Source organism: Prunus avium, chromosome 8 (genome assembly GCF_965620075.1).
Source record: "Prunus avium chromosome 8, drPruAviu1.hap1.1, whole genome shotgun sequence".
NCBI lineage: Eukaryota > Viridiplantae > Streptophyta > Magnoliopsida > Rosales > Rosaceae > Prunus > Prunus avium.
In genome coordinates, this window is record NC_142291.1 from 2844501 (window position 1) to 2860475 (window position 15975).

The 15975-nt window shown below is 38.0% G+C and overlaps 2 protein-coding genes across 4 annotated transcripts; both read right to left on the reverse strand.

The window, feature by feature from the left end:
* Nucleotides 1-6300: 6300 nt before the first annotated feature.
* On the reverse strand, nt 6301-9276 carry LOC148291127 (uncharacterized). The gene has a single exon (XM_088245416.1). It carries the CDS (start codon nt 8299-8301, stop codon nt 6301-6303), a length of 2001 nt encoding a protein of 666 aa, XP_088101542.1. The 5' UTR covers nt 8302-9276.
* A 146-nt stretch (nt 9277-9422) lies between these two features.
* LOC110746407 (TMV resistance protein N-like) lies at nt 9423-14069 on the reverse strand. Of its 3 annotated transcripts, none has more exons than XM_021946627.2 (5): nt 13783-14069; nt 13113-13651; nt 11882-12971; nt 11463-11741; nt 9423-11328 (listed from the first exon to the last, which is right to left on the reverse strand). In XM_021946627.2, exons 2-5 carry the CDS (start codon nt 13625-13627, stop codon nt 9613-9615), a joined length of 3600 nt encoding a protein of 1199 aa, XP_021802319.2. In that variant the 5' UTR covers nt 13628-13651; nt 13783-14069; the 3' UTR covers nt 9423-9612. The 3 variants fall into 3 exon arrangements, with proteins under 3 accessions (XP_021802319.2, XP_021802318.2, XP_021802317.2); XM_021946626.2 differs by having other exon boundaries at nt 13113-13657; XM_021946625.2 differs by having other exon boundaries at nt 13113-13694; nt 13783-14068.
* Between the last annotated feature and the right edge of the window lie 1906 nt (nt 14070-15975).

A 15975-nucleotide genomic window follows, 5' to 3' on the forward strand; every position in this document is an offset into this window, starting at 1 on the left:
GAGAAAAAGCAAGATTGGGAAAGAGAAAGAAAAAAAGAGAAAAACAAATTGGAAACAATATGTCTAATATAAAACAAACAGAGAAAAACAAATTGGAAACAGTATTGCGTTTGAAATGTCCACTGATCTGTATTGGGGATTGTGGGCTTTATCGGGTAGCAGCTCCATTGCTTGCTGTTGGCCCTGTTTATTTTAATATGTTTAATATAAATAATAAAAAAATCCTTAAATGAAACGGCGTCGTTTCTCCGTGAATCAAAAGACTAAAAAAGGAAGCACTCTGCGTGCAATGCTGCTTGCTGCGCTGAAGTTGAAGTTGCTGCAACCCTTTGAAGCATTTCCTCGAACAGATGGTGGGCATGAATTGCCCAGCCATCTAGCCATTGCAGGGGTCAATTTTTCTTTCTCTAGTGGCGGATTTAGGAGTTGCAGGGGTCACTTGACCACCCTTGCTCTTCTGTGGATCCGTCCCTGGTTGCTACTAATATCCATATACTGCTGGCATTAGGATTTTCAATATTCAGTTGAATTCTTCCAAACGGGCTCCACATTTCGAAGATCCGTTTAAAAAATATTGTGTTTCAAATGAAAACCGTTTAAATAATATATACGCTCCCACAAATGACACGGTGACTAGATCCATTTCATTTCGAAAACAATAGATAAAACCTAACACGGCAATTTAAATGGTAGCACAAGTTGGACGGTAAGAAATAAAAACAGAGATGCTATGATGAAATCAAATTGGAAACTTTGAGAATTTGAAACTAAGCTTTAATGAGAATTTACTTGATCTTATCAAATGATTAAAATCTAATTAACTCTAGATTTATTAGCTTTAACACACTAAGTAAAAAAGAGTAGCATTGTTGAAAAAGATTCTGTTACTCCAGTAAGTAAATAATAATATTCCAAGACGTTGAAATTAAGAATATTCAAAACCCAACAATATTATAGCATATCCTGCATTTATGTATTTGGAAATGGAAATCTATATAACCAAAATATAATAAGAAAAAACTCAGTCAGATCAATAAGTTTGAGAGCAAATTAAACAACTAAAACAAATAGCTCAAAGAAAACTGAAAAGAAAAGGTGAATTACTGAAATTCCCTAGAATGGCCAACCGATCTGTTTCTTAATACTTAAACACCACAGCAGGATTGAAACACTGCAACAATCCTGTAAACAGAAAACTCCAGAATACGCAGCGGAATATATTCAAATAAAAACGCAAACAATTGCAAAAGGGACACACGATATGTTGACGCAGTAAAAACCTCAAGATGAGGAAAACAACTGCGGGCACTATGCCGGAGAACAAATCACTATGAGAAAGAATACAAAAAGGTCTTACAAGTCTCAACTCACAAAACTAACGCTCACAAGGCAGACTTGCCTACTCGCCTTTGCTACTCAACCCAATCAGCGATCTTGTCTTCCTTCGTCAACAAGAGATGGCACAACTCTGGTCTCGGCTGCTCACACCTCAAGGCACGACTGCTGATCACCAACATGCATAATGCTCATGAACTCACACATATATGAAAAAGATGATGATTTAATCACTCATGGAAGCTAACAAGGAACAGCCACATGAGTTTTCAATATGAACTCTCAAAAAACTCTCTGCAAGAATATTTTTGTCGTTCTATACTTTTCAACGCTGCAGACACCCAACAAAACGGCTAAAAAACCTTTCTTAAATTCCACGCTTAAAAACTAGGTCAGAGACCAAAAAAAGGCTTTTAGCAAAAATGGGCTTTTTAACAAATAAATTATTTCTTTAAAACAAATAAAGTCACTTAATTAAAAACCCAGCTGTAAAGACAAAAAAACCTTTTTGCTTAAATAAACATCAAACTAAAGATTATAAAACCATCATTAAAAACTCACTGATGTCTGGCACTGGATTACATAAGACTGAAACCATATATCAGTCCTGTACGTCTGATAGCCACTTTTGATGATCTTGCAAATATGCAAATATGAATGCATGGATGCAAAACATACCTTGGCATTGTCTCTGAGTCACACTAATCCAGGATAGCAGAACGTCACTTGAAACTGGAAGTTACACTCAAAGACCTACTCTATGTTTTTGTAACAGGAAATTGCCAATATACCAAAAATTGGTCCTAACAATCTCCCCCTTTGGCATTTCCTATACAAATACTCTAGTTACAAAAAAAATGGTCCTAACACTCTCCCCCTAAACCAATTACAAGTGAGTGAAAAAAATTCCTCAAACATGATCACTTGCAATATAGAAGGTAACCTGAATTCTGCACCACTAAACCAAAAATAACCAGTGAAAAGCATGTATGACTGAAAATACAATAAGTAATGACTCAGAACATTTACTCCCCCTTTTTTGGATAGGCAATGACAAACTCCCCCTCAAGTAAATAACCACTTGCACATCAAATAACCACTCCCAGAAAGAACAATGGAGGCAAAAGTTCCAAATTATGAATTCTCCCATGAATGTATGAAAAAAAAACACAGGTAAGAATGAATGAGCAATGAGGCACACAAGATATGAATTTTTCAAACCAGTGTCACAAACACGATTTCTAAGCAAAGCTTGTAAGGAGATATCAAGTCAAAATTGAAGAGTAACAATGAGAACCCACAGCATCAAGTGTTTTTAAATATCTCTGCATGTTAGGCAACAACATATAATCAAGGTTAGCAAAAGTTCACAGGAGTTCTTAGTGTGAAAGTGAACCAATAGAGATAGGAATGACAATGCACACAAGCTTACTTCAACAGATTCACAATTGTGCTGTATTTTTTTTTTTTTTTTTTCTTCTTATGGAGCACAAGCCACAACTTTATCAAGCTTTCTAGTGACCTGTAACAAGTCTTAGGCCAGATGCTCCCATGGCAGAGGACTTTAGGGCACTAAGTATATCAAGGATACTCCATGGGCTTAGCAACTCGAGTCAAAAGGCTTCAAAGTTGGGACTTCTTTTTTTTTTTTTTTTTTTTTTTTTTTCAATGGACCAAGCCATCCCGTATTCGACGCGACCCTCGACACTGGTTAGGTAAGAGGTCCGGCTACTTTGGGATAACCTGAGTCAAGCTCCAAAGATATCTTTCATTTTTGTTTAAATTAAAATCTTGCAACATAGGCATTCATATAGCTCATATTGGTGTGCGTGTGCAAGAACCAGGAAAGCCTATGAGTATTTTGGCTAAGCAAGGATTAATGCTATAGACTAACATGGAGAAAATATCTATCAACTGAGAGCATGTGTCTCACAGTGCAATGATGTACTACAGTGCAATGATGTACTACAGTGCAATGATGTACTACAAAGCTACAAAAATAAAACAGAAAAAGACCATAATCTAATAAACCTATTCGACATGGGCATACAACAATGAAATTTGAATGCAAAAAATAAAAAATAAAAATAAAAAAATTAGAGAGAATTCATTCAATGGAACAAATACCAAGAGACTTCCTGAGAGTTTCAAAACGAACAGTGTCTAATGGTTTTGTAAACAAATCAGCCAATTGTTTTTCTGTGCAAACAAACTCAAGACTTACTACCTTTTCTTCAACCAATTCACGAATAAAATGATGCCGAATATCTATGTGTTTTGTTCGTGAATGTTGAACCAGATTTTTGGAAATATTTATTGCACTCAGATTATCACAAAAAAGAGTTGAAGTACCTTGTTGAATGCCATAATCACTCATCATTTGCTTCATCCATAGTAATTGTGTGCAACAACTTCTGGCAGCGATATATTCCACTTCAGCTGTAGACAAGGAAACACAAGCTTGCTTTTTGCTATGCCAAGACACAAGATTATTACCTACATAAAAGCACCCTCCAGATGTGCTCTTCCTATCATCAACGTTTCCAGCCCAATCCGCATCGGTGTAACCTGCAATTTCAGAATTTGAGTCAAATGAATAATATATACCTAAAGTTGGAGTACCACTTACATATCTGATGATTCTCTTGACTGCATTCAAGTGCGACTCCTTTGGATTTGCTTGAAAGCGAGCACACACACCAACACTGAATAAGATGTCAGGTCGACTGGCTGTTAAGTATAAGAGACTTCCAATCATGCTTCGATAAAGTGTTTGTTCTACACTTTTTCCAGATGGGTCAGCATCAAGTTTGTTGTGTGTAGCCATGGGATTCCTGGTTGGTTTGGCAGAGCTCATACCAAATTTCTTTACCAAGTCATTTGCATACTTGGTTTGAGAAATAAAGATACCATGATCTTGTTGCTTGACTTGCAGACCTAGGAAATAGTTCAGCTCCCCACACATACTCATCTCAAATTCGCTGCTCATAACTTCAGTAAATTCTTTTACAAGCAATTCAGACGTAGACCCAAAAACAATGTTGTCGACATAAACCTGGGCAACAATCAAATCCTTTTTGGTCTTTTTGACAAACAAAGTTTTGTCAACAGCTCCTCTGACATACCCTTTATTCAGCAAATGGGATGACAACCGATCATACCAAGCCCTAGGGGCTTGCTTAAGCCCATAGAGAGCTTTTCTAAGACGATATACATGATCAGGATTGTAAGGATCTTTGAATCCTACAGGTTGTTCTACATATACCTCCTCCTGTAAAACCCCATTTAGGAACGCACTTTTCACATCCATCTGGTGTAGTTTGAACCTCAGATGACAAGCTATGGCTAAAAGTAATCTAACTGATTCAAGCCTTGCCACCGGAGCAAAAGTTTCATCGAAATCCAACCCTTCAACCTGGGTATATCCCTGTGCAACCAGCCTTGCTTTATTTCTTGTAATAACACCATTTTCATCAGTTTTGTTTCGGAAGACCCATTTAGTACCTATCACATTCGAGTCCTTGGGACGTGGAACCAAGTACCACACATCATTTCTTGCGAATTGATCTAACTCCTCTTGCATAGCCATGATCCAATCACAATCAAGGAGTGCTTCTTTTGAATTTTTTGGTTCCAATTTGGAAAGATAGCACAGATGAGTTACCTCTGCAACGACTTGACTTCTTGTCTTTCTTTGATCATTTAAATCTCCAATAATATCAGAGGGTGTGTGGTCTTTTTGGACTTGCCGAGCACCAGGTCTAGGAGGAGGTGAAAACATATCTTCTTCTACATGCACTTCATTATTAATGTCAGCAACCTTGTCCTTTTCTTCTTGCCTAGGAGCTGCTGGAATAATATCCTCATCATCATCTGCACAAGAACCAAATGACATATCATTATCATTGACAACAACATTAATTGATTCCATCACTGTACATGTCCTATTGTTAAACACCCTATAAGCCCTGCTAGTGAGAGAATAACCCAAAAAGATGCCAGTATCACTTCTTGTATCAAACTTTGCTAGGTTTTCTCTATCTCTATAAATATAACAGATGCTGCCAAAAACCCTCATGTGCTTTATGTTAGGTTTTCTTCATTTCCAAAGCTCATAAGGAGTTGAAGTTGTGCCCGGTCTAAGATATACACGATTTGCTGTATAACACGCTGTACTAATAGCTTCTGCCCAAAACTTTTTCGCTATCTTAGCACTTGTCAAGATCACACGGCCCATTTCAAGCAAGGTGCGATTCTTCCTCTCAACCACCCCATTATGTTGAGGTGTAATAGGTGCTGAAAATTCGTGCTTTATTCCTTTCTCTTCACAATATTCAGCAAAGCTTACATTTTCAAACTCCGTTCCATGGTCTGTTCGAAGTCTCATGACAGTTAAATGCGAAGCATTTTTCTCAATTTGAATTTTGTTGCATAAGCCACGAAACTCTTGAATGCATCAGATTTTTCACGAAGAAAATCAACCCAAGTAAACCGAGTGAAGTCATCCACCAACACCAACATATACTTCTTTCCACCTATGCTCTCAGTCTGAACAGGACCAACTAAATCCATATGCAGCAAGTCTAATGGCTGAGATGTTGATATGTAGGATATGCTTTTGTGAGCACTCTTGACTTGCTTACCTAATTGGCATGCACCACACACTCCTGCAGACTTACCACTTAGCTTTGGCAAACCTCTGACACACTCCTTCTTGGACAACTTCAAGAGATCACGAAAGTTGATATGACCAAGTCTTCTATGCCATAGTTCCATCACGTCATCTGTAGCTCGGTTGCACACAAGACTTTTATTCTCATTCACCTGAATACAATAGCAATTATCCTTGGATCTCATACCACTCATAACCTTCTTTCCTTGCAAATCAGCAACATAGCATTGATCTTTATCAAACCACACACTGCCACCATCATCACAGAGTTGACTGATGCTTATCAAATTTGCCTACAAATTTTCGACCAACATGACATTCTTTAAGAACGGTAAGCCAAGTGTCTCAACATCTCCTTTCCCTAAAATTTTACCTTTACTTCCATCTCCAAACGTCACAGAGCCTTCCACACACTGGGTATTCAGATTTGTAAACCAACATTTATCACCGGACATATGTCTTGAACAACCACTGTCGAAATACCACGTATCAGATTTTCTGGCAGATAAGGCAGTGAAGGTCACCAAGCATTTTTCCTCCTTTTTTCTCCACACTAGTTTGGTTCCTTGAAGTAGATTAATATTTCTTGGAGAATAGTAGTAAGCTGACCTCTTATTCTTTCTAAGCATATTGCATCTAGGCCGTATATGACCAAAAACTCCACAAAAATGACAGATTGGTATAAATTTCTTTGGGCTAACCTTCACTTCAGTAGAAGAAGATTCTTTGATGAATTTCACAGCTTTGACCTCTTGCTTAGACCTTTCACTTTCAAAACCCAAGCCTCTCGTATCACCAGCCCTTTTTCCCAGACTTAACATCTTGTCAATCTTCTCTGCGCCAATGGTCATACCAAATATTTTTTCCGTTGCTAATTTTAATTCAGCACTAGCATGGTCCCTTTCGAAAGTAAGAGAAACATTCATATCTTTCTGCAGCTGGTACTTGTCTTGGAGCATCTGAATTTTTTCAAGTAAAGACCCACGCAAATTTTCTTCTGTTTTCAGCTGGGATTGAAAGGCAGCTTCAGTCCTGGTCAGTTCTTCTTGTAGAAAGACCACTTGATCAGCAAGCTCTGCATTTTCCTTCTTCAGTTTTTCAGAGGAATCATAGAGACTGTTGAATTGCTTCATCACCACTTCTATCTCAGGTTCTTCAACATCAGAATTTTCATCTTTTTGCACATGAATTCTCCCAGAGAAAGCAATAACTTGATCTTCATTGTCTGAATTTGAATCATTATCAGACTCACTGTCACTCCAAGTTGCTGCCATTACTTTATTTTTCCCACTATTTTGCTTCCTCAAATTATTTGCGCATTCAGAGGCAAAATGTCCATATCCACCACATTCAAAGCACTTCAGTGAATCTTTAGAGCCCTTTTTCTCCATAGTTCTGGTTGTATGTGATAACTTGTCAGAAGTAAACTCACGAGGACGACTCCCCCTTGTACTTGAACCTGAATTTCCTCTTTGCTCACCAGGTCTTGAATTCTTAGATTTTAAAAACTTACGAAATTGTTTTGTAAGCAAGGCATAATCCATTTGGTCTTCGGACACATTGTCACTCCCATCTTCTTTCACTGTATTTAGAGCAATGCCCTTGCTTTTCTTTATTTCTGGAAATTCCATCTCATAAGTCGTAAGAGAACCAATTAACTCAGTAAGTTTATAATTGTTCAAATTCTTACACTCTTCAATCGCCGTCTTCTTGGCGTGATACATCATAGGCAGAGATCTCAAAATCTTTTTCACTATTCTGTGTTCAGGAATTGCATCACCAAGGTTGCTGCAAGCATTCACCACCACACTCAATCTAGCATAAAATTCAGCAAATTTTTCAGTTTCAAGCATCTTCATATTTTCAAACTTAGTCATCAGTTGTTGAAGTTTGGATTCTCTGACAGTGGCATTTCCTTCATGAGTAATTTCCAGAATATCCCAAGCCTCCTTTGAGGTTTTGCAATGACATATAAACTCAAATTTTTCAGTTGATACCGCAGTGAAGATGGAGTTAAGACCTTTTTGATTGTAGGCACTCATATCATTTTCTTCATCAGTCCATTCCTTGTTTTGCTTAATTACAACATTTGTCGTCGACTGACCTTCACCTTCAACCTCTTTTCCACGTCCTTTAATTTCCTTTGTTGGAGGTTCCCAACCGTTCTCAATGGTTGTCCACACCTTTGTACCTTGAGCCCAGAGAAAAGATTTCATCTTGGCTTTCCAAGCCCCATAGTTAGTATTCTCATCAAGAAACGGAGGATGAGTCACAGACCCACATGCACGATCCATTCTAGCACAGCCCAACAATCTCACTAAGCACGTCTAGTGACCTGCTCTGATACCAATTGAAATTCCCTAGAATGGCCAACCGATCTGTTTCTTAATACTTAAACACCACAGCAGGATTGAAACACTGCAACAATCCTGTAAACAGAAAACTCCAGAATACGCAGCGGAATAAATTCAAATAAAAACGCAAACAATTGCACAAAGGGACACACGATATGTTGACGCAGTAAAAACCTCAAGATGAGGAAAACAACTGCGGGCACTATGCCGGAGAACAAATCACTATGAGAAAGAATACAAAAAGGTCTTACAAGTCTCAACTCACAAAACTAACGCTCACAAGGCAGACTTGCCTACTCGCCTTTGCTACTCAACCCAATCAGCGATCTTGTCTTCCTTCGTCAACAAGAGATGGCACAACTCTGGTCTCGGCTGCTCACACCTCAAGGCACGACTGCTGATCACCAACATGCATAATGCTCATGAACTCACACATATATGAAAAAGATGATGATTTAATCACTCATGGAAGCTAACAAGGAACAGCCACATGAGTTTTCAATATGAACTCTCAAAAAACTCTCTGCAAGAATATTTTTGTCGTTCTATACTTTTCAACGCTGCAGACACCCAACAAAACGGCTAAAAAACCTTTCTTAAATTCCACGCTTAAAAACTAGGTCAGAGACCAAAAAAAGGCTTTTAGCAAAAATGGGCTTTTTAACAAATAAATTATTTCTTTAAAACAAATAAAGTCACTTAATTAAAAACCCAGCTGTAAAGACAAAAAAACCTTTTTGCTTAAATAAACATCAAACTAAAGATTATAAAACCATCATTAAAAACTCACTGATGTCTGGCACTGGATTACATAAGACTGAAACCATATATCAGTCCTGTACGTCTGATAGCCACTTTTGATGATCTTGCAAATATGCAAATATGAATGCATGGATGCAAAACATACCTTGGCATTGTCTCTGAGTCACACTGATCCAGGATAGCAGAACGTCACTTGAAACTGGAAGTTACACTCAAAGACCTACTCTATGTTTTTGTAATAGGAAATTGCCAATATACCAAAAATTGGTCCTAACAATTACTGAGGTGAATTCGGAGAATTGACCAACGTCATTAGCCTTTCAAGTATTATATTGAGACCCACTGAATGATTGAACCAAGGACAAAATAATTTAGACTTTGTTGAATCTTTTGCTGATTGGTTCATCGTCTTCATCAGAGCTATAACTTCCTGGTTCATTTTCATAGCTACCAATTCCTTGTTCATCCTCGTCATTAGAGCAACCAAATTCATGGTTCATCATGGTCATCAGAGCTACCACTTCCGCTACTACCAATTGGACCTGCCTCCTCGTCATCGGATGCCTGTAGTGCTGCTGGCTTCGGGATTTTCAGAATTCGGCTGAATTCTTCCAAATCTCTCTGGTACACCAAACGGGCCCCACATTTCTTTATAATCGAGCGTACTTTGCGTGGTGCTTTCCAAGATTTGTGTGACCAACAAGATGTGGCTGAAGACATATGATACTGCCCTTTGAATGAAAACCGATGATTGCCAGAGGCGTCCTTGAGCCTGGATTTATCGCGAGGCAAATAGAAAACCCAAAGGTGTTGTGACCCAAGATGCCCGACTTTAAACTTAGGCCAATCCGTTGAAACCGCAGGTGATGTGTGAATTTCTAAATAATCATAGTCTAGATATTCAGAATCTTCAAAAACAACACACAAAGCAATCCCAACCCAGTCACTGCATGTTTGTGGCGGTAGAGGCTGCTCCACAATTATTGAATCTCCCACACTTCGATTATCGAACCACTTTGGAATTTCACTTCCAGGCCATACAAAACGGTTTGTAGGAGAAGGCCATGCAAAAGGGTGTGTATGAGAAGGCCCAAAAAAACTGTTATCAGGACAGGTGGCCATTGTCAATATCATTGCAAATATTATATTAATCCAGATCCAACCTCCTTCTTCAACCAATCTGAAGCAATTAACACAACTGAACTTCAAATCATACACATTGGCTCCTTCGCTCAACTTTGATGGATCTGACAACCCATTTAAGGAAGTACAGTCGTTCACATTTACGAATAAGTATTTACTTGACGGAAGATCTGGCAATCGCTCAAGCCTTTTGCACCTCTCCAATTCAAGATACACAAGCTCAGAAAGGAATCTAATGCTTGAGGGAAGGCTAACGAAATTGTTTCCACTAAGCTTCAACTCTTTTAAAGAAGACAAGCAGCCGATATCATCTGGAATGGCTCCTTCACCAATATTACAATCATTCAGATCTAATTTAGTCAAAGACCCTGAATGAGTTAGAGAAGACAACACCAAACGCCAAGGGTCAGGGTCAACACTCTTCCTAATTCCAAGTAAGCAGTCAAGGCCACACCAAATGCCATCCCTTGAATCAACTGGTCCACGAAGGGATAGATTTTTGAGATTTTTCATAGCAACAAGCGGCTCTCTCATTGCACTTCCACTTAAATAAAGTTCCTCTAAAGACTCCATGTCCCCTGGCAGTTTGTCAAGTTTAGAGCATCGACCCCCCAAGAGGATTTTAAGAGACTTCAAATTGCATATCGCACTCGGCAGACCCAAGAGTCTTTTGCAATCACTTACATCCAATTTAGCAAGGCCAACTAGATGTTCAATTGATGAAGGTATTTGCTCGATAGCAGTCTCATATAGAAAAAGCTTTGACAGGTTCTGCATATGTTCCCCAAATTCTGGTATCTTTTTCACTTTTGAGCAGCCCCAAAGACTAAAGAATTCAAGAGAATCCATTTCCAACTTACTTGGGAGACTCTTGATACTTATACAAGAAGTAAGAGTTAAAACCTTCAGCTTTTTGTGAACTGCAATAGACGGGTGAACCTCGCCTAATTTCTTACAACCAAACAGATGCAATTCCTCAAGATTTGGAATGCGTGTAAAATCTGGGATACTGGTCAAATTTTTAGACCACCCAAGATGCATATATTTCAAATTCGGAAAATCCTGCCAGTACATAAAAGTTGTAGAATTATAAGTTTCAAAAAACCTTTCAAGTTAAAACAAGGTACAATACAATCATACTCAATATAATTATAATTAAAAAAACATTACAAAATGCCGTATTTCAAGAATCTTACCTGTGCTCCATCCCAAAGCTGGACAAGTTTGCTATGCCTCATTTTCAGTTCAAAAAGCAAATGTGGTTCGAAACCTGATGGGAGCGATTTGGAAGGATACCAGCTCCAATGGATAATTCTTAAGGAATTTGGAAGAAATTTAGGGCATGAAGAAAACACCACATTATCAAAGTCAAGGAGCCTTAACCCGTGCATCTTATTGAAGGCTTTAGTACAATTCCAGGGCACTGCTTCAAATTTGGGTAGACGTAGGACTATGGCTTCAATTGCTCCCGTTCCCTAATATATATAATTAAGAAAAAGGAAAAAGTTAATTCATCTCATCTCATTAAAGTCTAATATCTCTAAACAACTTCTCATTTGAAAAATGGCACATGTTTTGGTCCAAGTATATATAGTATCTCTAAATAACTTCTTACCGTATTGTTCATCAATACACGAGAAATGTCCTCGTGACAGCATAAAATACTCCATTTACCAGGCTCGGGAGACTCTTCACGAACAATTGTCCATGCCATTTCTTGTATCAAATCATGCATCTCAACATTGTTTCTATGAAAGCGTTCGTCAATAGTTAAGAGAGATTTCTTAATAAGAATATCTATCTTAATAAGACTGGAAATGCCAAGGCTCCAGTCTAGTATTTGAATTACTTGCTCTTTATTCTTCCCTCTATGGAGACACGCAACATGCAGAAAAATTTTCTTCTCCATCTCTTCTAGTCCATCATAACTTACTTTGAGTGAATGAAAAATTGTTGGATTAGGAATTTTGTTTAGATTATCCAACGCACTCTCCCACATATCTTGATCTATCCCATACAAAGCAAGCCCCAAAATTTTAAGAGCTAATGGAAGGCCGTTGGCATAATTTAGGAAATGCTGAGACAGTTCCTGAAAACCTTCCTCAGGCTGATCTTTCTTAAAGGCATGTCGACTAAAGAGCTTAAGAGCTTCATCATTCTTTAAGACCTCGACCTTATACGTTGTTGTACCATGCTGAACAAGTAGACGTTTATCTCTAGTTGTGATGATAATTCTACTCCCCGCACCGAACCAATTTTTGTTTCCAACCAATTTTTCTAGTTGGTTTAGTTGATCCACATCATCAAGCACGAGAAGAACCTTTTTATTCAATAAACAGTTCTTAAGGATTCCCTCCCCTTCATCCCAACCTGGGATATAATTTTCCTTCAAGATTGAGGAAAGCAGCTGTCTTCCTAGACCAGAAACCTCTCCCTTTCTCACATTAGGTAGAAAAGAGCGATGCTCGAAATGATGGGAAATTCTCTCAAAAACTAATTTAGCAAGGGTTGTTTTGCCTACCCCGCCCATCCCCCATATCCCTATAAAGCGGACATCATTTTCTTCGGGAGCTAAATGCAAGCGTAGTTGATCAAGTGCAGAATCAATTCCGACTAACTTCTCTTCAGAATCTAACAACGTGGATGTAAGATTCACTTTCTTCCGCACACGTTTGACAATGTCATCGACAAGCTCTGCTTCTGACCTACAAAGTATTAAAAATAACCATTAATCCATAAATATAACATCCAAGGTTGTTTGTTGTATTGAAGGAAGAATTGAAATGTAACATCCAAGTAGGGCTCTTGTTAAGACACACACAAGTTTTTCATGGATGCATGCTTACTTATAATTTTTTGAATCTAAGCCACTGAGATTGGCAACATTTCTTAAAGCGGCTCTCCACCGATTCAGCTTCTCTGCATCTCCACTAAACCTTTCTTCATGCTTAGTGAAAGCTTCCGCAAAACTCCCCTTTTGGTTTCGTACATGGGAAGGATCCACGTCATAAAAGATTGGCAGAATTCTCTTGGTGTCTTCCATGCATTCAAGAATCTTTGAGAGTTCATCCAAGCACCAAGTGGAAGAAGCGTAATTTGGGGAGAGAACAATGATGGCAAGATACGATTCTTTGATTGCGGTCAACAGCTCCAGAGAAATAGTTGCTCCTACTTCAAGTTCTCGATCGTCCTTGAAAGTTCTCATTGCTTGCCAGTAGGCCAATGCACGGTCTAAATGAGAGATAAAACCCCTGCGAGTGTCTTCGCCCCTGAAACTCAGAAAAACATCATGTTTCCATCGAGAAGGAGCCCATTCAGCTGAAGTAAGAGATGTAGAAGCTCTTTGGGTGCTCAAGGCCATGGGAGAAAAACAGTTCCTGGAAATCTGGTTCTGCAAACACTCAGTAAATACGTAAAGAGAAAATGATCTGTGAAAAAAAAAATGGCAGATTTAATTTTTATTTTGGTAATTGAAAACGTATTAAGCAGAAGAGAAGAAGGGCAGAAAGCAAATACCCAGCAAAACAAACTCGAGATCAATGAAAGGGAAACACACCAACTGGAACAATAGCTCAGCAGAACAACAAATTAACAAATCACAAAGCCAGAGAATTGGCAAGAAAACAACCACAAGAACCAATCCAACCAAAAACCCACCAAAAGAAAAAACAGAGAGAGGTAGTGAACACGCTTTCTACTTTTTTATGTGGGTCTGGTAGAGCCAATGTACTACAAAAGTGAAATGACAAATGTTTTCCATCAAAAATGTGAAAGGAAATTTCAAGGAAACTTCCTTTCTCAACAAAGTGATCGGGTGCCAAGGTGTACTTATAAAATTCCAAGCCAGTTCCCAACTTTTTATTTATGAGAAAATCCAGTTTTTTGTTTTGCTTTTTCCAGTTTTGATGTGACAACATTTACACACGCAATTGTGTAGTTAGTTAATAGGGATTAATTTGTGAGTTAGGCCATGTTTAATGGTGTTGCTGGTGAGCTCAGTTGAGCTTTGAGCAACTTTGGATTGAAGACATAACTGGGATTTGCAAATTAAGAAATGATCAAAACTTAAATTGGCTATTTGGTTTTCCTGTTTCTATGTTTTTGCACAATAATGAAATGAACTTTTCATCTAATTAATCTTTCTTTATAAAATAAAAAAATCAAAGCCGTGCATCTCTCCTTTGCAAAATCCAAGTAATCCGAGTTCGGAGGGTCTTGCCCATGTTTGCTGACCCAAGTTAATTCAGGAAAGTTCAGATGAAAGACAGGGGGCTGTAGAAACCAAATAATGGGAGAGAGAGAGAGAGAGAGAGTGAATTATTTCTTTTTTGACCACACTGGAGACATCGTCAGATTCAACGGCTAAATCAATCAATATTGAGTTCCAACAGTAAGCAGATTCATTTCTTAAATTTATCTCCATATGGAGGGTGATGATTTATTTTTTAATGGTTTTGTTTTTTGTTTTTGTTTTTTTATGCAGGGTGTGATGTGGAAATTGTAGAAATGACGGGGCCTGAGGTGGGATTTGAATTTTCAATCATGTCATTGTCATGTATTGCACGATGAGTGGAAGTAGGTGTCTTGTATTCTAGTTATATAATTTTGGTTATTTGTCATTGTAACTTGTAAGATAATTTATAGATATGGAATAATTTGTTTTGTTCGACAATGTGTACAAAATTATGTAATTTTCATTTTTTATTATACGTTAAATATTTATTACTTTTTCTTAATTATATCTCGGTAATTTTCTGCTTGGTGCTGCGCTTTGGAAGCTACGAAACAGTCTTGTCAATTTGTCTTGTATGTTGGTGGGAATTAAATACCATCTTATGGCATGTTTACTTATTTAAGAATAAGGTTTCATTCATAAACTAGAAGGCATACAAAGATCAACACGTATTATACGCGAATAATAAATTTCAAAGATACTTTACACTTTAAAGGTTATTTGGATGAAGCGATTTCAACTCTAGAAGATATTATAACATTAAATTATTTGTTTAGACTATTAAATTATTGTACACTTATTGCTCACCTAACACTTTTTCTGAAAATCACCTCTCGCGAAGCAGCTCTCTCTTTGGCTCCGTCTCTCACAATCTCCACTCTCTGGTCACTCAGCTCTCACTCTGTCGTCGCTCGTGGCTGAGCTCTCACGCTCTCAGTCTCTGGTCGCTCAGGTCTCATTCTCTTCTCTCTTCCTCTCCCAGCGGAATCCGTTAATTGAAGATGAATGCCATCGATTACATGAACCAGGTACTGTTCATCGAAATTTTCTTACGGCTTCGGGTTTATGGGTTTGTATGAAAATCGTTTATGGGTTTGTTTGAAATTGGTTTAGGGTTTAGGTTTAGGGCTTTCTCTGAAATTGGTTTAGTGAGTTCTCTGAAATGGGTATAGGGTTTAGGGTTTTTTCAGAAATTGGTTTAGGGGTTTCACTGAAATTGGTTTAGGTCTGAAATGTTGTGATTCCGATGATTCATTGTTTGAAACAGTGAATGGGTTTGTTGTTTGTGGAATGATGCTTGCACTGGTGTTGTTTTGCTGTTGGTATTGATGTTGTATTGCTCTTTGTTGCCGAGTTATTGCTGATGTAGTGACGTTGTATATTCATTTTAGTGCTGCTGTATTGCTAGTTTGTTATGGTTGTAATGGTTTATTATGGTTTTATTCATGTTCCACAACAACAAATGTAGTTCAATG

Coding starts and splice junctions, on each gene's coding strand:
- LOC110746407 (XM_021946627.2), bottom strand. CDS start 13,627: ATGGCCTTGAGCACCCAAAGAGCTTCTACATCTCTTACTTCAGCTGAA. Junction 11,742..11,881: donor GTGTATTGATGAACAATACG/GTAAGAAGTTAT, acceptor TATATATATTAG/GGAACGGGAGCAATTGAAGC. Junction 11,329..11,462: donor AGCTTTGGGATGGAGCACAG/GTAAGATTCTTG, acceptor ATGTACTGGCAG/GATTTTCCGAATTTGAAATA.
- LOC148291127 (XM_088245416.1), bottom strand. CDS start 8,301: ATGGATCGTGCATGTGGGTCTGTGACTCATCCTCCGTTTCTTGATGAG.